This window comes from Phaenicophaeus curvirostris, chromosome 29, assembly GCF_032191515.1.
Source record: "Phaenicophaeus curvirostris isolate KB17595 chromosome 29, BPBGC_Pcur_1.0, whole genome shotgun sequence".
Classification (NCBI taxonomy): Eukaryota; Metazoa; Chordata; class Aves; order Cuculiformes; family Cuculidae; genus Phaenicophaeus; species Phaenicophaeus curvirostris.
In genome coordinates, this window is record NC_091420.1 from 3,509,983 (window position 1) to 3,531,875 (window position 21,893).

General features: G+C 56.7%; 9 protein-coding genes across 9 annotated transcripts; 4 read left to right on the forward strand and 5 right to left on the reverse strand.

The window, feature by feature from the left end:
• Window positions 1–1,901: 1,901 nt before the first annotated feature.
• Window positions 1,902–2,403, reverse strand: LOC138732115 (scale keratin-like). Its single transcript, XM_069878476.1, has one exon. The coding sequence runs from the start codon at window positions 2,395–2,397 to the stop codon at window positions 2,032–2,034; it is 366 nt and encodes a 121-aa protein (XP_069734577.1). The 5' UTR covers window positions 2,398–2,403; the 3' UTR covers window positions 1,902–2,031.
• A 1,739-nt stretch (window positions 2,404–4,142) lies between these two features.
• LOC138732103 (scale keratin-like) lies at window positions 4,143–4,578 on the forward strand. Its single transcript, XM_069878462.1, has one exon. The coding sequence runs from the start codon at window positions 4,143–4,145 to the stop codon at window positions 4,506–4,508; it is 366 nt and encodes a 121-aa protein (XP_069734563.1). The 3' UTR covers window positions 4,509–4,578.
• Window positions 4,579–6,691: 2,113 nt separating this feature from the next.
• LOC138732111 (scale keratin-like) lies at window positions 6,692–7,077 on the reverse strand. The gene has a single exon (XM_069878473.1). It carries the CDS (start codon window positions 7,059–7,061, stop codon window positions 6,696–6,698), a length of 366 nt encoding a protein of 121 aa, XP_069734574.1. The 5' UTR covers window positions 7,062–7,077; the 3' UTR covers window positions 6,692–6,695.
• Window positions 7,078–8,553: 1,476 nt separating this feature from the next.
• On the forward strand, window positions 8,554–9,232 carry LOC138732108 (scale keratin-like). The gene is made up of 2 exons (XM_069878469.1): window positions 8,554–8,673; window positions 8,773–9,232. Exon 2 carries the CDS (start codon window positions 8,797–8,799, stop codon window positions 9,160–9,162), a length of 366 nt encoding a protein of 121 aa, XP_069734570.1. The 5' UTR covers window positions 8,554–8,673; window positions 8,773–8,796; the 3' UTR covers window positions 9,163–9,232.
• Window positions 9,233–11,220: 1,988 nt separating this feature from the next.
• LOC138732110 (scale keratin-like) lies at window positions 11,221–11,731 on the reverse strand. Its single transcript, XM_069878471.1, has one exon. It carries the CDS (start codon window positions 11,714–11,716, stop codon window positions 11,351–11,353), a length of 366 nt encoding a protein of 121 aa, XP_069734572.1. The 5' UTR covers window positions 11,717–11,731; the 3' UTR covers window positions 11,221–11,350.
• A 1,387-nt stretch (window positions 11,732–13,118) lies between these two features.
• LOC138732114 (scale keratin-like) lies at window positions 13,119–13,862 on the forward strand. Its single transcript, XM_069878475.1, has 2 exons — window positions 13,119–13,238; window positions 13,343–13,862. Exon 2 carries the CDS (start codon window positions 13,367–13,369, stop codon window positions 13,730–13,732), a length of 366 nt encoding a protein of 121 aa, XP_069734576.1. The 5' UTR covers window positions 13,119–13,238; window positions 13,343–13,366; the 3' UTR covers window positions 13,733–13,862.
• Window positions 13,863–15,599: 1,737 nt separating this feature from the next.
• Window positions 15,600–16,050, reverse strand: LOC138732117 (scale keratin-like). The gene has a single exon (XM_069878478.1). The coding sequence runs from the start codon at window positions 16,033–16,035 to the stop codon at window positions 15,670–15,672; it is 366 nt and encodes a 121-aa protein (XP_069734579.1). The 5' UTR covers window positions 16,036–16,050; the 3' UTR covers window positions 15,600–15,669.
• Window positions 16,051–17,579: 1,529 nt separating this feature from the next.
• Window positions 17,580–17,999, forward strand: LOC138732123 (scale keratin-like). The gene has a single exon (XM_069878486.1). The coding sequence runs from the start codon at window positions 17,595–17,597 to the stop codon at window positions 17,958–17,960; it is 366 nt and encodes a 121-aa protein (XP_069734587.1). The 5' UTR covers window positions 17,580–17,594; the 3' UTR covers window positions 17,961–17,999.
• Window positions 18,000–20,137: 2,138 nt separating this feature from the next.
• Window positions 20,138–20,768, reverse strand: LOC138732120 (scale keratin-like). The gene is made up of 2 exons (XM_069878481.1): window positions 20,647–20,768; window positions 20,138–20,542 (listed from the first exon to the last, which is right to left on the reverse strand). The coding sequence occupies exon 2, from the start codon at window positions 20,516–20,518 to the stop codon at window positions 20,153–20,155; it is 366 nt and encodes a 121-aa protein (XP_069734582.1). The 5' UTR covers window positions 20,519–20,542; window positions 20,647–20,768; the 3' UTR covers window positions 20,138–20,152.
• Between the last annotated feature and the right edge of the window lie 1,125 nt (window positions 20,769–21,893).

Here is a 21,893-nt window from a genome sequence, read left to right on the forward strand (position 1 = left end):
CCTCTTCTTCAAGCACTTTATTGGGCAGTAGCTGCACCTGCAAAGCCCTTTGGGGTTTCTGTGCTGAGTCCACAGGGTCTGGAATCCAGTATCCACGAAGCCTCGGGAGCGACAAGCAATGCTCTAGAGGAGATTCTTCTGCCTCCATCAGCTGAAGAAGACCAGCTTCTCTGGGGCTTACCCATCGTGTCCCTGACAATCTCTCTTGCCCCTCTGGGCACAATAAAGTTTTCCTGCATGCAGTCTCTCTCCCTCTCTGTCCCAAGTTATAAAGATCCTGAAGGCATGAGACTCGCAGCTGTGGGAGGGCAAATGCTCTTCCTAAGAGTTTCAGGGAAGGTGAGGTGGGGTTGGTGTTGGCAGAGGGAACCTTTTGATGGGGATGGCAGGAGCTGGGGAATGGGCCTTCCTCTGGACTTACTCCAACATGTCCAAGAACTTCTGATGCTGCCAGTCCCAGAGCTGGGAAGAGGATTCCAGGTGGGGCCTCATGAGGGAACAGTAGAGGGGCAGAATCCTCTCTCTTGATATGCTGGACTTGCTCCTTTTGATAGAGCCCAGGACAGAGCTGACGGCCCATGATACTTTTGGCCTTCTGGGCTGCAAGCTCTAGGTCACAAGTTGGGAATTCCCAGGTAAAAGTTTTTGGGCCTGCAGAGACCATGAAAAATAGGAGAATAGGAAGGCTTCAAGGGAAAAGATCATCAATGCCAGTTGAACCAATACCAGATAATGACCTGTCTGACAGAGAGTGAAGGGATCCAAAGAGAAACATGTAGAGTCCAGACCCAAAAACTACAACGGGGACTTAACAGTGGTTTGAGGGGGTGGGTAAATTGTCTGTGAGGGTACAATCACCCAGGGATTTCTTGGCTCACATGGTCCTGTTTGTTTCCCTTTAGTCAACCACGTGTCTATATCCCTCTGTTTAGTTATTCATTTTATCAAATCCAATGTCCAAGAGCTTGCATTGAGAAGCCTTGGATTCTAACTTTGGCATAAGCTAACGCTGGGCATCCAGATGAAAGGAGATGATGCCCGAGAGGCTGCTTATTGAAATCTTGGATTTGAACCCTGGAGCAAACTGACTCTGGACACCTAGACAGGAAAAAAGGAACTGGACATAAGCATTATGAAACTTTGAAGTCTCTGCTGAGTGCCAGAGGGAACTGAGTGTGCACATATAATCCTTTGGCTGTAAGTACATGTAACTGTAGCTATAGAAACAGACACCTTGATATTCCCTCATAAGTTTCCTCCCTGTGTTAAGTAATATTGTGACATTATCATCAAGCCCTATGAAGTGGTACTTTTATTTATATATGATCTTTATATTAAAAAACTGCATTTGTGACACTTGTGCCATGTAGTGAGGCTGGAAGCACCAAGTAAAGGATTGCACTCTATGAACATAAAGGTCTTTCCAAACCTGAACTATTCTAACTTTCTCTCAAGCTGGAAGGGGAAACATAAGAAGAAGAGGAAGAAGAAGTGGGAAATGAACTGGATAGGGAAGGGAAATGGGATGCCTCCCCATTGCTTTTTCTCCCAGAGGTTCAACAGAGCAGTGGAGAAAAAAACTGGCTGCAGTAGTCAGAGGAATTGACCTTGAGTGGCCTCCAGCCCTAGGGCTGCTGCCCGATCATGAGCAGAGAGACTGGAGGAGAAGAAACATCCTTTGGCTGCAAGTCGTGAGTTCAGACAGGGCCCTGGAGCTGAGCTGCAGGAGCGAGTGTGGCCAGAGCTGCCAGGGCTCTGCGCTCGCCCCAGAGGCAGCTCAGCCGCGCTCTGCTGGGGCTCAGACACTGCCCAGAGCCAGACTGAGGGGAAAGTGTGCAGGATGAGGGATCCCTGCAGCCCTCGCTGGGCCTGGAAAGGAACAACAGAGAGGCAGGTGTCGCATGCAGGATTGTTTTATTGCAGTGCAGGAAAGCACCAGCTAGGGAAAGACAGAGCAGGCAGAGGCAGGGAGGGTGTCCCTGTGTCCTTCAAGAGAGGTGTCCAGGGAGTGCAGCGTCTGTGGGTGAGGGTCTAGCAGGGCCCACAGGTGTCCCAGAGCTTCTTGCTGTAGCGCGGCAAGACGCAAGGGCTGCAGGCAGGAGAAAGGTAGGGTCTGGCAGGGGTGCAGAGGCCCCCCGAGCCCAGCGTGGCCCCGGCCCCGTAGAGGCCCCCCAGCCCCAGGTTGCCCCCAAAGGCGGGTGCTCCGGAGGAGCCCACCACGGCTTGCTGGGGGAAGGAGCTGAGGATGGGGCCGGGGAAGGTGACAACCACGGGCGGAGGCTGGATGAAGGCTGTGGAGTCGGGGCACTGGCGGGCGCACAGCTCGTTGCAGCTCTCAGCGATGGGCTGGGGCACGGCCACGCCGGTTTTTGGTGCACACACGTCGTAGCAAGACATCTTTGGCTGAGAGAGATGGGGCTGAAAGAGATGGACACAAGAAGAGGAGTTACAATTCAGGAGGAGATGCCCTGGCAAAGAACACTGTTCCTACGACTGTCCTGGACGGAGCACCAAAGCCACCACCTTTCCCATGGCTCCTCCTTTGACCAGCCAGACCCCCTCACCACCCTGATCTCCACAAACCCTCCCCAGGAGCCTGTGCAGGACCTGGCTCTGCCTGTCCCACACTCAGGGCTCTTCTTTCTCCCAGCCCAGCTCAGCCCTCCGTGCCCGGCCAAGGCTGCAGCCAGCGCAGCCGCTGCTGTCCCAGCTCTCCTGGCCAGGGACGCCCCACGCCGGCCCCTGCCAGAGGAGACACACAGACACAGGCACCCACCTCCCCTTGTCCTGAGCAGAGCGAGGCAGGAGTGCTGGATGCCAGGGCTCCCCAAGGGCAGCGCTTTTATGCAGGGCTGGCGATGACGGGGAGGATCTGGCCCTGCTGGGGGCACGTGGCTGCTGCTGGCCAAGCCCCTGCCTCCTCCCTGAGTGGCACCAGCCTCTTCTGCTGACTCTCTTTCCTCCCCAAGCCCAAGCCGCTGGATCAGCCCCTGCAATTACCCTGCTGGGACGCTTGTCAGCACACACCTAATAGGCCAAATTAGCCCCACTGTCTTTTCATGATCTCGCTGGGTAAGAGGATTCCCAGTGTGACAGAGGGTGATTGCAAGCACCTCTCATGCCATAGATCTTCCCCAAGGGCTTGGTCTTGGTCCTGGTTCCGGACAAGAAAGTAGATTTTCCAATGTCTCCCGCATGCCAGCACCTGCGTGACGTACGTTGTGTGTCTGTGATCAGCAGAGGGGAGAGGCTATGATAACACCACATTGAAGGCACTCCTGTCAGGCACTGCCTGCTCAGCATGATGCATCATCTAAGAGCCCAAGGGATGTGGCCCCCTTCTGCCTGCAGGTGCCATCATCGACTGCTGCATCTCCTGGGGACAAAGACCCCTCGTACCATTCTCTGCAGTGCACGGTGCAAAGAGCACAGACCCTCATCTGGGCCCACAAGGCTCACGTTTGTTCCACCACTGCCCTAGACCTGCTGGCTCCTCATAAATGTCCTGGGAGGCCGATTTTTCCTGCACAACGCTGGGCAGGGTCTGTCCTCAGGGTTCCGGGAACTTGGGACCTCAGTGTTTTATCACGATCACAGCAGCTCCCAGATGGGCTGCCCTAGCAGGCATTCATGTATCTGTACCCCTAGATGAGCCAGGCCGCAGGCAAAGATATCTAAGCGGGGAAGAGCACAAGGAAGGGAGCCAGGACCCACAGGAGCAAAGCCCCACCTTGCCATGGGCACCCCCAGAAGGGAGATGCCTGCTCTCCTTTAGCTCCCAAAGCAAAAAGGGGAGGAAATGCTTAGAAGCAGCATGTGCTGATCTGGCAAGGGGATGCTGAGCCAGGGAGGGGCAGCAGTCAAAGAGCCCAATCATCTTCCTGGGCAGCAGGGAGTGTCTCCTCCCCACATTGGCCCAGGTGGTGCTGAGCACTGGCAGGGCTGCTATAAAAGCTCTGCCTCTGCCAGGCTCTCCCAAGCCCTGCTCTGACTGCCTTCTCCTTGGAGAACAGGGTAAGTCTGCAAGTGCTTGTCCTCCTGTGCTCTGCTCGGATTCCATCCTCCCTGTCTCAGGCCTTCCCCTCTCCTTCTCCCTTGCTGTGTGTGTCCTCTTGCAGAGCTCCAACTGCAGCAGCACAAAGATGTCTTGCTACAACGTGTGTGCTCCAAAAACCGGCGTGGCCGTGCCCCAGCCCATCGCTGAGAGCTGCAACGAGCTGTGCGCCCGCCAGTGCCCCGACTCCACAGCCTTCATCCAGCCTCCGCCCGTGGTTGTCACCTTCCCCGGCCCCATCCTCAGCTCCTTCCCCCAGCAAGCCGTGGTGGGCTCCTCCGGAGCACCCGCCTTTGGGGGCAACCTGGGGCTGGGGGGCCTCTACGGGGCCGGGGCCACGCTGGGCTCGGGGGGCCTCTGCACCCCTGCCAGACCCTACCTTTCTCCTGCCTGCAGCCCTTGCGTCTTGCCGCGCTACAGCAAGAAGCTCTGGGACACCTGTGGGCCCTGCTAGACCCTCCCCAGACCCAGGCGCTGCCTCCAGCCCCAATGCCAACAGCCCCCGCTGGGCTTCCCTGAGCTGCTGGCCACGGGGCTCTGAGAAGTGCTGATCCTTCCCTGTCCCAGGGACCCCTGGGCAGCTGGCAGTGCCGCACACCCTCTCCCCTCCCCTCTCCTTCAGTCTCTCCAGCGGGGCAGGATTCTGGCCCACAGAGGTTTTTTTGGGGGCTGATGGGCCAAATCCTCTGGATCTGGAACAGCGCATCAAGAGAGGACCTGGAGCCAGAAGCAATTCTCTGGAGAAGATCCCTCTGCCTCCCACACTGTGAGACAACCAGCCTCTCTGGGTCTTACCCACCATCTCTCTGACAATCTCTACTGCCCCTCTGAGCACAATAAATTTTTCCTGCATGCAAGTCATGTCTCTCTCCCTTTCTGTCCCAACTTGTAAAGATCCTTCACTCACCAGACTAAGAGTTTCAGGGAAGGTGAAATGGGGTTGGTGTTGGTAGAGAGAGGGTGCAGGCAGCAGTCAGGTCAGAGAGAACCTTTTGGTGGGGATGGCAGGAGCTGGGGAATGGGCCTTCCTCTGGACTTACTCCAACATGTCCAAGAACTTCTGATGCTGCCAGTCCCAGAGCTGGGAAGAGGATTCCAGGTGGGGCCTCATGAGGGAACAGTAGAGGGGAAGAATCCTCTCTCTTGATATGCTGGACTTGCTTCTTTTGATAGAGCCCAGGACAGAGCTAACAGCCCGTGATACTTTTGGCTTTCTGGGCTGCAAGCTCTAGGTCACAATTTGGGAATTCCCAGTTAAATTTTTCCCATTGTGTACAACCTGTTAGGTCAAATCATGGCCTGCAGAGACCGCGAAAAATAGGAGAAGACAAAGGCTTCAAGGGCAAGGCTCATCAATACCGATTGCACCAATACCAGATACGGAGGAGCACGTAGAGCCCAGACACAAATACTACTACCGGACTGAATAATTTTTTGAGAGGAGGTGGATAAATTGTCTGTGTGGGTGCAATTTCCCAGGGATTTCTTGGCTCCTGTGGTCCTCTTTCTCTCCCCTGAGTCAACCATGTGTCTATATCCCTCTATTTAGTTATTCATTTTATCAAATCCAATGTCAAAGAGTTTACGTTGAGAAGCCTTGGATTCAAACTTTGGCATGAGCCAAGGCTGGGCATCCAGATGGGAGATCCAATGCCCAAGAGGCGTCTTAGTGAAATCTTGGATTTGAACCCTGGAGCAAACTGACTCTGGACACCTAGACAGGAACGTAAAGTGAACTGGGCATAACCACTATGAAAATTTGATGTCTCTGCTGAGTGCCAGAGGGAACGGAGTGTGCACATATAATCCCTTGGCTGTAAGTACATATAAGTCTTTAGATATAAAAACATCCAACTCAATAATTCCTCATAATTTTTGTCCCTGTGGTAAGTAGAAGTGTTACTTTATAAGCAAGACATATGAAGTGGTATTTTAATTTAAATATGAGCTTTATATTAAAAAACTGCATTTGCGACATGTAGTGAGACTGGAAACACCAGGTAAAAGATTGCGCTCTATGAACATAAAGGTCTTTTCAAAACTTAAGCATTCAATGTTTCTCTCAAGCCAGAATGGGAAGCATAAGAAGAAGAGGGAGAAGTGGGAAATGAACTGGATAGGGAAGGGAAATGAGATGCCTCCCCATTGCTTTTTCTCCCAGAGGTTCAACAGAGCAGTGGAGAAAAAAACTGGCTGCAGCACTAAGAGGAATTGACCTTGGGTGGCCTCAAGCCCCTAGGGCTGCTGCCCGATCATGAGCAGTGAGACTGGAGGAGAAAAAACGTCCTTTGGCTACAAGGCCCATGGTCAGTCAGGGCCCCGGAGCTGAGCTGCAGGAGCGAGTGTGGCCAGAGCTGCCAGGGCTCTGCGCTCACCCCAGAGGCAGCTCAGCCGCGCTCTGCTGGGGCTCAGACACTGCCCAGAGCCAGACTGAGGGGAAAGTGTGCAGGATGAGGGATCCCTGCAGCCCTCGCTGGGCCTGGAAAGGAACAACAGAGAGGCAGGTGTCGCATGCAGGATTGTTTTATTGCAGTGCAGGAAAGCACCAGCTAGGGAAAGACAGAGCAGGCAGAGGCAGGGAGGGTGTCCCTGTGTCCTCCAAGAGAGGTGTCCAGGGAGTGCAGCGTCTGTGGGTGAGGGTCTAGCAGGGCCCACAGGTGTCCCAGAGCTTCTTGCTGTAGCGTGGCAAGACGCAAGGGCTGCAGGCAGGAGAAAGGTAGGGTCTGGCAGGGGTGCAGAGGCCCCCCGAGCCCAGCGTGGCCCCGGCCCCGTAGAGGCCCCCCAGCCCCAGGTTGCCCCCAAAGGCGGGTGCTCCGGAGGAGCCCACCACGGCTTGCTGGGGGAAGGAGCTGAGGATGGGGCCGGGGAAGGTGACAACCACGGGCGGAGGCTGGATGAAGGCTGTGGAGTCGGGGCACTGGCGGGCGCACAGCTCGTTGCAGCTCTCAGCGATGGGCTGGGGCACGGCCACGCCGGTTTTTGGTGCGCACACGTCGTAGCAAGACATCTTTGGCTGAGAGAGATGAGCTGAAAGCACAAGGAGAGGAGTTATGATTCAGGAGGAGATGCCCTGGCAAAGAACACTGTTCCTACGACTGCCCTGGATGGAGCACCAAAGCCACCACCTTTCCCACGGCTCCTCCTTTGACCAGCCAGACCCCCTCACCACCCTGATCTCCACAAACCCTCCCCAGGAGCCTGTGCAGGACCTGGCTCTGCCTGTCCCACACTCAGGGCTCTTCTTTCTCCCAGTCCAGCTCAGCCCTCCGTGCCCGGCCAAGGCTGCAGCCAGCGCAGCCGCTGCTGTCCCAGCTCTCCTGGCCAGGGACGCCCCACGCCGGCCCCTGCCAGAGGAGACCCAGAGCCACAGGCACCCACCTCCCCTTGTCCTGAGCAGAGCGAGGCAGGAGTGCTGGATGCCAGGGCTCCCCAAGGGCAGCGCTTTTATGCAGGGCTGGCGATGACGGGGAGGATCTGGCCCTGCTGGGGGCACGTGGCTGCTGCTGGCCAAGCCCCTGCCTCCTCCCTGAGTGGCACCAGCCTCTTCTGCTGACTCTCTTTCCTCCCCAAGCCCAAGCTGCTGGATCAGCCCCTGCAATTACCCTGCTGGGACGCTTGTCAGCACACACCTAATAGGCCAAATTAGCCCCACTGTCTTTTCATGATCTCGCTGGCTAAGAGGATTCGCAGTGTGACAGAGGGTGATTGCAAGCACCTCTCATGCCATAGATCTTCCCCAAGGGCTTGGCCCTGACGTGGCCTCATGCCTGGTGTGTAGAGCCACAGGGCAGAGCGGTGTTGTGGTGCTGGCCAAGAAAGGGGCCTTGCCAAGGCTTCCCCAATGCCAGCGCCCTCGTGACGTACGTTGTGTGACTGTGAAGTGCAGAAGTGTGAGGTTCCAAAATGCCTAATCAACGACACTCCTCATGGGCGCTGCCTGCTCAGCACGATGCATCGATTGCCAGCCTGAGGGGGCAGCTGCCGTCTGCCTGTGTTCCTTGGCCATGGATCTCTGCATTCCTGTGGGGTAACAATTCCTTCTACTCTTCCCCGTAGTCCCTATTGCCAGGAACACAAATCCCCACCCAGGCCTATGTGGCACAGGCTCATCCCAGCAATGCAAAACCCCCTTTGCCCCTAATAATGGTCCCTCAAGGTGCATTGCTGTGGGATATTGCTGGGCAGGTTGCTGGGGACATGAGGTCTTGATCTGGTGGCGTAACCACAGCAGCCGCTGGATGAGATTGTCCCACTGGGAGTGGGCACAGTGCAGAGAACCCTTCCCAGGGGCCAGAACAAGGCGGGCAGTGAGGACCTGCAGAAGCAGAGCCATCAACTATTGTGAGAAACCCCGGAATGGAGATGCCTGCTCTCCTTTGGCTCCCAAAGCAAAAAGGGGAGGAAATGCTTAGAAGCAGCATGTGCTGATCTGGCAAGGGGATGCTGAGCCAGGGAGGGGCAGCAGTCAAAGAGCCCAATCATCTTCCTGGGCAGCAGGGAGTGTCTCCTCCCCACATTGGCCCAGGTGGTGCTGAGCACTGGCAGGGCTGCTATAAAAGCTCTGCCTCTGCCAGGCTCTCCCAAGCCCTGCTCTGACTGCCTTCTCCTTGGAGAACAGGGTAAGTCTGCAAGTGCTTGTCCTCCTGTGCTCTCATTCCAGCCTGTCTGTCTCAGGCCTTCCCCTCTCCTTCTCCCTTGCTGTGTGTGTCCTCTTGCAGAGCTCCAACTGCAGCAGCACAAAGATGTCTTGCTACGACGTGTGCGCACCAAAAACCGGCGTGGCCGTGCCCCAGCCCATCGCTGAGAGCTGCAACGAGCTGTGCGCCCGCCAGTGCCCCGACTCCACAGCCTTCATCCAGCCTCCGCCCGTGGTTGTCACCTTCCCCGGCCCCATCCTCAGCTCCTTCCCCCAGCAAGCCGTGGTGGGCTCCTCCGGAGCACCCGCCTTTGGGGGCAACCTGGGGCTGGGGGGCCTCTACGGGGCCGGGGCCACGCTGGGCTCGGGGGGCCTCTGCACCCCTGCCAGACCCTACCTTTCTCCTGCCTGCAGCCCTTGCGTCTTGCCGCGCTACAGCAAGAAGCTCTGGGACACCTGTGGGCCCTGCTAGACCCTCCCCAGACCCAGGCGCTGCCTCCAGCCCCAATGCCAACAGCCCCCGCTGGGCTTGGCTGAGCTGCTGGCCACGGGGCTCTGAGAAGTGCTGATCCTTCCCTGTCCCAGGGACCCCTGGGCAGCTGGCAGTGCCGCACACCCTCTCCCCTCCCCTCTCCTTCAGTCTCTCCAGCGGGGCAGGATTCTGGCCCACAGAGTTTTTTGGGGGGGTTGATGTGCCAAGTCCTCTTGATCTGGAAGAGCGCATCAAGAGAGGACCTGGAGCCAGAAGCAATTCTCTGGAGAAGATCCCTCTGCCTCCCACACTGTGAGACAACCAGCCTCTCTGGGTCTTACCCACCGTCTCTCTTACCATCTCTCCCTCCCTTCTGAGCACAATAAAGTTTTCCTGCATGCAAGTCATGTCTCTCTCCCACTCTGTCCTAATTTATAAAGATCCTGCAGGTATGAGGCTCGCAGCTGTGGGAGGGCAAATGATCTTCCTAAGAGTTTCAGGGAAGGTGAGGTGGGGTTGGTGTTGGCAGAGGGAACCTTTTGATGGGGATTGCAGGAGCTGGGGAAGGCGCCTTCCTCTGGACTCACTCCAGCGTGTCCAGGGAGTTTTGATGCTGCCAGTCCCAGAGCTGAGAACAGGACTCCCGGTGGGGCCTCAGGAGGGAACAGTAGAGGGGCAGAATCCTCTGTCTTGATATGCTGGACTTGCTCCTTTTGATAGAGCCCAGGACAGAGCTGATGGCCCATGATACTTTTGGCCTTCTGGGCTGCAAGCTCTAGGTCACAAGTTGGGAATTCCCAGGTAAATGTTTTTGGGCCTGCAGAGACCATGAAAAATAGGAGAATATGAAGGCTTCAAGGGAAAAGATCATCAATGCCAGTTGAACCAATACCAGATAATGACCTGTCTGACAGAGAATGAAAGGATCCAAAGAGGAACATGTAGAGTCCAGACCCAAAAACTACAACAGGGCTTAACAGTGGTTTGAGGGGGTGGGTAAATTGTCTGTGAGGGTACAATCACCCAGGGATTTCTTGGCTCACATGGTCCTGTTTGTTCCCTTTAGTCAACCACGTGTCTATATCCCTCTGTTTAGTTATTCATTTTATCAAATCCAATGTCCAAGAGCTTGCATTGAGAAGCCTTGGATTCAAACTTTGGCATAAGTTAACTCTGGGCATCCAGATGAAAGGAGATGATGCCCGAGAGGCTGCTTATTGAAATCTTGGATTTGAACCCTGGAGCAAACTGACTCTGGGCACCTAGACAGGAAAAAAGGAACTGGACATAAGCATTATGAAACTTTGAAGTCTCCGCTGATTGCCAGAGGGAACTGAGTGTGCACATATAATCCTTTGGCTGTAAGTACATGTAACTGTAGCTATAGAAACATACACCTTGATATTCCCTCATAAGTTTCCTCCCTGTGTTAAGTAATATTGTGACATTATCATCAAGCCCTATGAAGTGGTACTTTTATTTATATATGATCTTTATATTAAAAAACTGCATTTGTGCCATGTAGTGAGGCTGGAAGCACCAAGTAAAGGATTGCACTCTATGAACATAAAGGTCTTTCCAATCTTGAACGTTTCTACCTTTGTCTCAAGCTGGAAAGGGAAACATAAAAAGAAGAGGGAGAAGACGTGGGAAATGAACTGGATAGGGAAGGGAAATGAGATGCCTCCCCATTGCTTTTTCTCCCAGAGGTTCAAACAGTGCAGTGGAGCAAAAAACTGGCTGCAGTAGTCAGAGGAATTGACCTTGGGTGGCCTCCAGCCCCTAGGGCTGCTGCCCGATCATAAGCAGTGAGACTGGAGGAGCAGAAACGTCCTTTGGCTGCAAGCCCTGAGTTCAGACAGGCCCCTGGAGCTGAGGTGCAGGAGCGAGTGTGGCCAGAGCTGCCAGGGCTCTGCGCTCGCCCCAGAGGCAGCTCAGCCGCGCTCTGCTGGGGCTCAGACACTGCCCAGAGCCAGACTGAGGGGAAAGTGTGCAGGATGAGGGATCCCTGCAGCCCTCGCTGGGCCTGGAAAGGAACAACAGAGAGGCAGGTGTCGCATGCAGGATTGTTTTATTGCAGTGCAGGAAAGCACCAGCTAGGGAAAGACAGAGCAGGCAGAGGCAGGGAGGGTGTCCCTGTGTCCTTCAAGAGAGGTGTCCAGGGACTGCAGCGTCTGTGGGTGAGGGTCTAGCAGGGCCCACAGGTGTCCCAGAGCTTCTTGCTGTAGCGCGGCAAGACGCAAGGGCTGCAGGCAGGAGAAAGGTAGGGTCTGGCAGGGGTGCAGAGGCCCCCCGAGCCCAGCGTGGCCCCGGCCCCGTAGAGGCCCCCCAGCCCCAGGTTGCCCCCAAAGGCGGGTGCTCCGGAGGAGCCCACCACGGCTTGCTGGGGGAAGGAGCTGAGGATGGGGCCGGGGAAGGTGACAACCACGGGCGGAGGCTGGATGAAGGCTGTGGAGTCGGGGCACTGGCGGGCGCACAGCTCGTTGCAGCTCTCAGCGATGGGCTGGGGCACGGCCACGCCGGTTTTTGGTGCGCACACGTCGTAGCAAGACATCTTTGGCTGAGAGAGATGAGCTGAAAGCACAAGGAGAGGAGTTATGATTCAGGAGGAGACGCCGTGGCAAAGAACACTGTTCCTACGACTGCGCTGGAGCGGAGCACCAAAGCCACCACCTTTCACACGGCTCCTCCTTTGACCAGCCAGACCCCCTCACCACCCTGATCTCCACAAACCCTCCCCAGGAGCCTGTGCAGGACCTGGCTCTGCCTGTCCCACACTCAAGGCTCTTCTTTCTCCCAGTCCATCCAGAGGAGACCCAGAGCCACAGGCACCCACCTCCCCTTGTCCTGAGCAGAGCGAGGCAGGAGTGCTGGATGCCAGGGCTCCCCAAGGGCAGCGCTTTTATGCAGGGCTGGCGATGACGGGGAGGATCTGGCCCTGCTGGGGGCACGTGGCTGCTGCTGGCCAAGCCCCTGCCTCCTCCCTGAGTGGCACCAGCCTCTCCTGCTGACTCTCTTTCCTCCCCAAGCCCAAGCCGCTGGATCAGCCCCTGAATTACCCTGCTGGGACGCTTGTCAGCACACACCTAATAGGCCAAATTACCCCCACTGTCTTTTCATTATCTCGCTGGGTAAGAGGATTCGCAGTGTGACTGAGGGTGATTGCAAGCACCTCTCATGCCATAGATCTTCCCCAAGGGCTTGGCCCTGACGTGGCCTCATGCCTGGTGTGTAGAGCCACAGGGCAGAGCGGTGTCGTGGTGCTGGCCAAGAAAGGGGCCTTGCCAAGGCTTCCCCAATGCCAGCGCCCTCGTGACGTACGTTGTGTGACTGTGAAGTGCAGAAGTGTGAGGTTCCAAAATGCCTAATCAACGACACTCCTCATGGGCGCTGCCTGCTCAGCACGATGCATCGATTGCCAGCCTGAGGGGGCAGCTGCCGTCTGCCTGTGTTCCTTGGCCATGGATCTCTGCAGGCCTGTGGGGTAACAATACCTTCTACTCTTCCCCGTAGTCCCTGTTGCCAAGAACACAAATCCCCACCCAGGCCTTTGTGGCACAGGCTCATCCCAGCAATGCAAAACCCCCTTTGCCCCTAATAATGGTCCCTCAAGGTGCATTGCTGTGGGATATTGCTGGGCAGGTTGCTGGGGACATGAGGTCTTGATCTGGTGGCGTAACCACAGCAGCCGCTGGATGAGATTGTACCACTGGGAGCGGGCACCGTGCAGAGAACCCTTCCCAGGGGCCAGAACAAGGCGGGCAGTGAGGACCTGCAGAAGCAGAGCCATCACCTATTGTGAGAAACCCCGGAATGGAGATGCCTAGTTTCATTTAGCTCCCAAATCAAAAAGGGGAGGAAATGCTTAGAAGCAGCATGTGCTGATCTGGCAAGGGGATGCTGAGCCAGGGAGGGGCAGCAGTCAAAGAGCCCAATCATCTTCCTGGGCAGCAGGGAGTGTCTCCTCCCCACATTGGCCCAGGTGGTGCTGAGCACTGGCAGGGCTGCTATAAAAGCTCTGCCTCTGCCAGGCTCTCCCAAGCCCTGCTCTGACTGCCTTCTCCTTGGAGAACAGGGTAAGTCTGCAAGTGCTTGTCCTCCTGTGCTCTGCTCGGATTCCAGCCTGTCTGTCTCAGGCCTTCCCCTCTCCTTCTCCCTTGCTGTGTGTGTCCTCTTGCAGAGCTCCAACTGCAGCAGCACAAAGATGTCTTGCTACGACGTGTGCGCACCAAAAACCGGCGTGGCCGTGCCCCAGCCCATCGCTGAGAGCTGCAACGAGCTGTGCGCCCGCCAGTGCCCCGACTCCACAGCCTTCATCCAGCCTCCGCCCGTGGTTGTCACCTTCCCCGGCCCCATCCTCAGCTCCTTCCCCCAGCAAGCCGTGGTGGGCTCCTCCGGAGCACCCGCCTTTGGGGGCAACCTGGGGCTGGGGGGCCTCTACGGGGCCGGGGCCACGCTGGGCTCGGGGGGCCTCTGCACCCCTGCCAGACCCTACCTTTCTCCTGCCTGCAGCCCTTGCGTCTTGCCGCGCTACAGCAAGAAGCTCTGGGACACCTGTGGGCCCTGCTAGACCCTCACCCACAGACGCTGCACTCCCTGGACACCTCTCTTGAAGGACACAGGGACACCCTCCCTGCCTCTGCCTGCTCTGTCTTTCCCTAGCTGGTGCTTTCCTGCACTGCAATAAAACAATCCTGCATGCGACACCTGCCTCTCTGTTGTTCCTTTCCAGGCCCAGCGAGGGCTGCAGGGATCCCTCATCCTGCACACTTTCCCCTCAGTCTGGCTCTGGGCACTGTCTGAGCCCCAGCAGAGCGCGGCTGAGCTGCCTCTGGGGCGAGCGCAGAGCCCTGGCAGCTCTGGCCACACTCGCTCCTACAGCTCAGCTCCAGGGCCCTGAAAAAACACAGGACACACAGCCCAGGGGCGTTTGCAAACCTCCATCCTCCCCATGGGTAACTGAGTCTGTCCCAGAGGCTGGAGATCAGCAGCATCAATTCCTGCCCTTACAACAGCTCTTCTTTTTCTTCATGGGTCTTTTTAAGGCCCTGGGAGAAGAGGCAAAGGGGAGGCTTCTCCACCCTCTTCTTCCCCTTTATTTCCTTCATACACTTCCCCTTTTTCTCCCCCAGCAACTTTACTTATTTTTTACTAATTCTCCTCACTCTTCCATTTTCTCATCTTCTCCTTTAATCTGCATTTGCTTTTATTATACGCTTTTCCTTTCCTTTTCCATATTACTTTGGCAATTACCCTTCCCTTTCACACTTGCCTTCTCTCTTCTCCTTCACCTTCACCTTCCATAACTCCTTCTCAACCCCAGCACAGACCAACATTCTCCGTGATTTTCAGATTTCTCCCACAGATAGAAGATCATAGAAATCCCAGCCTGGTCAGTGATAAGAGCCTTTTCAGGGCATCTTGTCACACTGCTGCCTCAGGCATCGTTGCCCAGAGCCGCCTGCCCAGCACCACGTCAGACACCTTTTGCGCATCTCCAATGAAGGAGACTTCACAGCATCCTAGGAAACCCTGTGACCGTACTCAGCCACCTTCACTGTGAACTCAAGATGCTTAAGAGTCTGAAGCAGAGCCTGCTGTGTTTCCACTGGTGACCTTTGCCTCTTATCATGCAAGTGGACTCCTCTGCAAAGAACCTGCCTCCACCTCCTTGATGTTTTCCCTTCAGAAATGTGTGCAGGTTGAGGAGACACCAGGATGTCATCAGCCCCGAGAGGGACAGTCCCAGATCTCTCAGGCTCCTCCCAGAGATCAGCTCCCTGTCCCCCCAGCACCTGCATTGCCATGTACTGGACTCTCTCCAGTCCCCACCCATCTCTCCTGGGCTGGGGAGCCCAGCACTGGACAAAATACCACAGAAGGGGCCTCACAATTGCTGAGGGGAGGACAAGAGTCCCCGTCCTCCATCTACCAACCACACAACTCACCCTGCAGAACAAGACACCCCTGGCTGTGTTTGTCTTAAGGGACATTGACTCCTCCTCTAGACCCTGGTGCCCTCAGGGCCAGCACTTGCCTTCCCACAGCTGACAAATTCCCACCCCTGGCGTTTTCCCAATTTGTCAGAAGGAGAAAGGGAAACAACTTGCATGCAGGAAAACTTTATTGTGCTCAGAGGGGCAAGAGACATAGTCAGAGAGATTGTGGGTAAGACCCAGAGAGGCTGATTGTCTCACAGTGTGGGAGGCAGAGGGATCTTCTCCAGAGAATTGCTTCTGGCTCCAGGTCCTGTCTTGATGCGCTGTTCCAGATCCAGAGGACTTGGCACAACAGCCCAAAAAAAGCTTTGTAGGTCTAAATCCTGCCCCGCTGGAGAGACTGAAGGAGAGGGGAGGGGAGAGGGTGTGCGGCACTGCCAGCTGCCCAGGGGTCCCTGGGACAGGGAAGGATCAGCACTTCTCAGAGCCCCGTGGCCAGCAGCTCAGCCAAGCCCAGCGGGGGCTGTTGGCATTGGGGCTGGAGGCAGCGCCTGGGTCTGGGGAGGGTCTAGCAGGGCCCACAGGTGTCCCAGAGCTTCTTGCTGTAGCGCGGCAAGACGCAAGGGCTGCAGGCAGGAGAAAGGTAGGGTCTGGCAGGGGTGCAGAGGCCCCCCGAGCCCAGCGTGGCCCCGGCCCCGTAGAGGCCCCCCAGCCCCAGGTTGCCCCCAAAGGCGGGTGCTCCGGAGGAGCCCACCACGGCTTGCTGGGGGAAGGAGCTGAGGATGGGGCCGGGGAAGGTGACAACCACGGGCGGAGGCTGGATGAAGGCTGTGGAGTCGGGGCACTGGCGGGCGCACAGCTCGTTGCAGCTCTCAGCGATGGGCTGGGGCACGGCCACGCCGGTTTTTGGTGCACACACGTCGTAGCAAGACATCTTTGTGCTGCTGCAGTTGGAGCTCTGCAAGAGGACACAGACAGCAAGGGAGAAGGAGAGGGGAAGGCCTGAGACAGAGAGGCTGGAATCCGAGCAGAGCACAGGAGGACAAGCACTTGCAGACTTACCCTGTTCTCCAAGGAGAAGGCAGTCAGAGCAGGGCTTGGGAGAGCCTGGCAGAGGCAGAGCTTTTATAGCAGCCCTGCCAGTGCTCAGCACCACCTGGGCCAATGTGGGGAGGAGACACTCCCTGCTGCCCAGGAAGATGATTGGGCTCTTTGACTGCTGCCCCTCCCTGGCTCAGCATCCCCTTGCCAGATCAGCACATGCTGCTTCTAAGCATTTCCTCCCCTTTTTGCTTTGGGAGCCAAAGCAGAGTAGGCATCTCCCTTCTGGAGGTGCTCACAACAGGGTAGGGCTTTGCTTCTGTAGATGCTACATTCCTGCCTTCTTCTTTTCCCCACGAAGCCTTCTCAATCCTTAGCCCCAAGCTTGGCTCTAATGGAAGGATCTATGTGAACGCCAGTGGGGTCTATTCAACCAGGGCTTCCACAACCAGCCCCCAGAAGGAACGGCCAACATCCCAGCACCCCGAGGGTAGCCCTGGTGCAGCACTTCCCTGACACAGTGGGGCTCCCAGGACACGTTCAGGGGCGGGCAGGGATGCTGCAGTTCTGGCATCACAGCCATACAACGTACATCATGCGGGTGCTGGGATGTGGGAGGGTTTGAAGGCCACACTCTTGGCCAGTGCCAGGACACAGGGTCTTCTCCAGAGCTGTGCAAAGAAGGCATGAGTCCTCCTCAGGGCCAAGCCCTTGGGGAAGATCTATGGCATGAGAGGTGCTTGCAATCACCCTCTGTCACACTGCGAATCCTCTTACCCAGCGAGATAATGAAAAGACAGTGGGGCTAATTTGGCCTATTAGGTGTGTGCTGACAAGCGTCCCAGCAGGGTAATTGCAGGGGCTGATCCAGCGGCTTGGGCTTGGGGAGGAAAGAGAGTCAGCAGAAGAGGCTGGTGCCACTCAGGGAGCAGGCAGGGGCTTGGCCAGCAGCAGCCACGTGCCCCCAGCAGGGCCAGATCCTCCCCGTCATCGCCAGCCCTGCATAAAAGCGCTGCCCTTGGGGAGCCCTGGCATCCAGCACTCCTGCCTCGCTCTGCTCAGGACAAGGGGAGGTGGGTGCCTGTGGCTCTGGGTCTCCTCTGGCAGGGGCCGGCGTGGGGCGTCCCTGGCCAGGAGAGCTGGGACAGCAGCGGCTGCGCTGGCTGCAGCCTTGGCCGGGCACGGAGGGCTGAGCTGGGCTGGGAGAAAGAAGAGCCCTGAGTGTGGGACAGGCAGAGCCGCGTCCTGCACAGGCTCCTGGGGAGGGTTTGTGGAGATCAGGGTGGTGAGGGGGTCTGGCTGGTCAAAGCAGGAGCCGTGGGAAAGGTGGTGGCTTTGCTGCTCCATCCAGGGCAGTCATAGGAACAGTGTTCTTTGCCAGGGCATCTCCTCCTGAATCATAACTCCTCTCCTTCTGTCCATCTCTTTCAGCCCCATCTCTCTCAGCCAAAGATGTCTTGCTACGACGTGTGTGCACCAAAAACCGGCGTGGCCGTGCCCCAGCCCATCGCTGAGAGCTGCAACGAGCTGTGCGCCCGCCAGTGCCCCGACTCCACAGCCTTCATCCAGCCTCCGCCCGTGGTTGTCACCTTCCCCGGCCCCATCCTCAGCTCCTTCCCCCAGCAAGCCGTGGTGGGCTCCTCCGGAGCACCCGCCTTTGGGGGCAACCTGGGGCTGGGGGGCCTCTACGGGGCCGGGGCCACGCTGGGCTCGGGGGGCCTCTGCACCCCTGCCAGACCCTACCTTTCTCCTGCCTGCAGCCCTTGCGTCTTGCCGCGCTACAGCAAGAAGCTCTGGGACACCTGTGGGCCCTGCTAGACCCTCACCCACAGACGCTGCAGTCCCTGGACACCTCTCTTGAAGGACACAGGGGCACCCTCCCTGCCTCTGCCTGCTCTGTCTTTCCCTAGCTGGTGCTTTCCTGCACTGCAATAAAACAATCCTGCATGCGACACCTGCCTCTCTGTTGTTCCTTTCCAGGCCCAGCGAGGGCTGCAGGGATCCCTCATCCTGCACACTTTCCCCTCAGTCTGGCTCTGGGCAGTGTCTGAGCCCCAGCAGAGCGCGGCTGAGCTGCCTCTGGGGCGAGCGCAGAGCCCTGGCAGCTCTGGCCACACTCGCTCCTGCAGCTCAGCTCCAGGGGCCCTGACTGACCATGGGCCTTGTAGCCGAAGGACGTTTCTGCTCTTCCAGTCTCTCTGCTCATGATCAGGCAGCAGCCCTAAGGGTTGAGGCCACTCAAGGTCAATTCCTCTTAGTGCTGCAGCCAGTTTTTTTCTCCACTGCTCTGTTTGAACCTCTGGGAGAAAAAGCAATGGGGAGGCATCCCATTTCCCTTCCCTATCCAGTTCATTTCCCACTTCTTCTTCCTCTTCTTCTTATGTTTCCCTTTCCGGCTTGAGAGAAAGGTAGAATCGTTCAGGTTTGGAAAGACCTTTATGTTCATAGAGTGCAATCCTTTACTTGGTGCTTCCAGCCTCACTACATGGCACAAATGCAGTTTTTTAATATAAAGATCATATATAAATAAAAGTACCACTTCATAGGGCTTGATGATAATGTCACAATAATACTTAACACAGGGAGGAAACTTATGAGGGAATATCAAGGTGTATGTTTCTATAGCTACAGTTACATGTACTTACAGCCAAGGGATTATATGTGCACACTCAGTTCCCTCTGGCACTCAGCAGAGACTTCGAAGTTTCATAATGCTTATGTCCAGTTCACTTTACGTTCCTGTCTAGGTGTCCTGTGTCAGTTTGCTCCAGGGCTCAAATCCAAGATTTCAATAAGCAGCCTCTTGGGCATCGTCTCCTTTCATCTGGATGCCCAGCATTAGCTTATGCCAAAGTTAGAATCCAAGGCTTCTCAATGCAAGCTCTTGGACATTGGGTTTTATAAAACGAAAAACTAAACAGAGGGATATAGACACGTGGTTGACTCTAGGGAAACAAACAGGACCATGTGAGCCAAGAAATCCCTGGGTGATTGTACCCTCACAGACAATTTACCCACCCCCTCAAACCACTGTTAAGTCCCCGTTGTAGTTTTTGGGTCTGGACTCTACATGTTCCTCTTTGGATCCTTTCACTCTCTGTCAGACAGGTCATTATCTGGTATTGGTTCAACTGGCATTGATGATCTTTTCCCTTGAAGCCTTCATATTCTCCTATTTTTCATGGTCTCTGCAGGCCCAAAAACTTTTACCTGGGAATTCCCAACTTGTGACCTAGGGCTTGCAGCCCAGAAGGCCAAAAGTATCATGGGCCGTCAGCTCTGCCCTGGGCTCTATCAAAAGAAGCAAGTCCAGCATATAAAGAGAGAGGATTCTTCCCCTCTACTGTTCCCTCCTGAGGCCCCACCGGGAGTCCTGTTCTCAGCTCTGGGACTGGCAGCATCAAAACTCCCTGGACACATGAAAGGGAGTCCAGAGGAAGGCGCCTTCCCCAGCTCCTGCAATCCCCATCAAAAGGTTCCCTCTGCCAACACCAACCCCACCTCACCTTCCCTGAAACTCTTAGGAAGATCATTTGCCCTCCCACAGCTGACAGTCTCATGCCTGCAGGATCTTTATGAATTAGGACAGAGTGGGAGAGAGACATGACTTGCATGCAGGAAAACTTTATTGTGCTCAGAAGGGAGGGAGAGATGGTCAGAGAGACGGTGGGTAAGACCCAGAGAGGCTGATTGTCTCACAGTGTGGGAGGCAGAGGGATCTTCTCCAGAGAATTGCTTCTGACTCCATGTCCTCTCTTGATGCCCTGTTCCAGATCCAGAGGACATGGCCCACAAGCCCCCAAAAAACCTATGTGGGCCTAAATCCTGCCCCGCTGGAGAGACTGAAGGAGAGGGGAGGGGAGAGGGTGTGCGGCACTGCCAGCTGCCCAGGGGTCCCTGGGACAGGGAAGGATCAGCACTTCTCAGAGCCCCGTGGCCAGCAGCTCAGCCAAGCCCAGCGGGGGCTGTTGGCATTGGGGCTGGAGGCAGCGCCTGGGTCTGGGGAGGGTCTAGCAGGGCCCACAGGTGTCCCAGAGCTTCTTGCTGTAGTGCGGCAAGACGCAAGGGCTGCAGGCAGGAGAAAGGTAGGGTCTGGCAGGGGTGCAGAGGCCCCCCGAGCCCAGCGTGGCCCCGGCCCCGTAGAGGCCCCCCAGCCCCAGGTTGCCCCCAAAGGCGGGTGCTCCGGAGGAGCCCACCACGGCTTGCTGGGGGAAGGAGCTGAGGATGGGGCCGGGGAAGGTGACAACCACGGGCGGAGGCTGGATGAAGGCTGTGGAGTCGGGGCACTGGCGGGCGCACAGCTCGTTGCAGCTCTCAGCGATGGGCTGGGGCACGGCCACGCCGGTTTTTGGTGCGCACACGTCGTAGCAAGACATCTTTGTGCTGCTGCAGTTGGAGCTCTGCAAGAGGACACACACAGCAAGGGAGAAGGAGAGGGGAAGGCCTGAGACAGAGAGGATGGAATCCGAGCAGAGCACAGGAGGACAAGCACTTGCAGACTTACCCTGTTCTCCAAGGAGAAGGCAGTCAGAGCAGGGCTTGGGAGAGCCTGGCAGAGGCAGAGCTTTTATAGCAGCCCTGCCAGTGCTCAGCACCACCTGGGCCAATGTGGGGAGGAGACACTCCCTGCTGCCCAGGAAGATGATTGGGCTCTTTGACTGCTGGCCCTCCCTGGCTCAGCATCCCCTTGCCAGATCAGCACATGCTGCTTCTAAGCATTTCCTCCCCTTTTTGCTTTGGGAGCCAAAGCAGAGCAGGCATCTCCCTTCTGGGGGTGCCCATGGCTAGGTGGGGCTTTGCTCCTGTGGGTCCTGGCTCCCTTCCTTATGCTGTCCCCGCTTAGATATCTTTGCCTGCGGCCTGGCTCATCTAGGGGTACAGATACATGAATGCCTGCTAGGGCAGCCCATCTGGGAGCTGCTGTGATCGTGATAAAACACTGAGGTCCCAAGTTCCCGGAACCCTGAGGACAGACCCTGCCCAGCGTTGTGCAGGAAAAATCGGCCTCCCAGGACATTTATGAGGAGCCAGCATATCTAGGGCACTGGTGGAACAAACGTGAGCCTTGTGGGCCCAGATGAGGGGCTGTGCTCTTTCACCGAGAAATGAGAGAACTTTACGAGGGGTCTTTGTCCCCAGGAGATGTAGCAGTCGATGATGGCACCTGCAGGCAGAAGGGGGCCACGTCCCTTGGGCTCTTAGATGATGCATCACGCTGAGCAGGCAGTGCCAACAGGAGTGCCTTCAATTTGGTGTTATCATAGCCTCTCCCCTCTGCTGATCACAGACACACAACGTACGTCACGCAGGTGCTGCCATGCGGGAGGCATTGGAAAAGCTGCTCTCTTGGCCAGAACCAGGTCCAAGACCAAGCCCTTGGGGAAGATCTGTGGCATGAGAGGTGCTTGCAATCACCCTCTGTCACGCTGCGAATCCTCTTACCCAGCGAGATAATGAAAAGACAGTGGGGCTAATTTGGCCTATTAGGTGTGTGCTGACAAGCATCCCAGCAGGGTAATTGCAGGGGCTGATCCAGCGGCTTGGGCTTGGGGAGGAAAGAGAGTCAGCAGGAGAGGCTGGTGCCACTCAGGGAGGAGGCAGGGGCTTGGCCAGCAGCAGCCACGTGCCCCCAGCAGGGCCAGATCCTCCCCGTCATCGCCAGCCCTGCATAAAAGCGCTGCCCTTGGGGAGCCCTGGCATCCAGCACTCCTGCCTCGCTCTGCTCAGGACAAGGGGAGGTGGGTGCCTGTG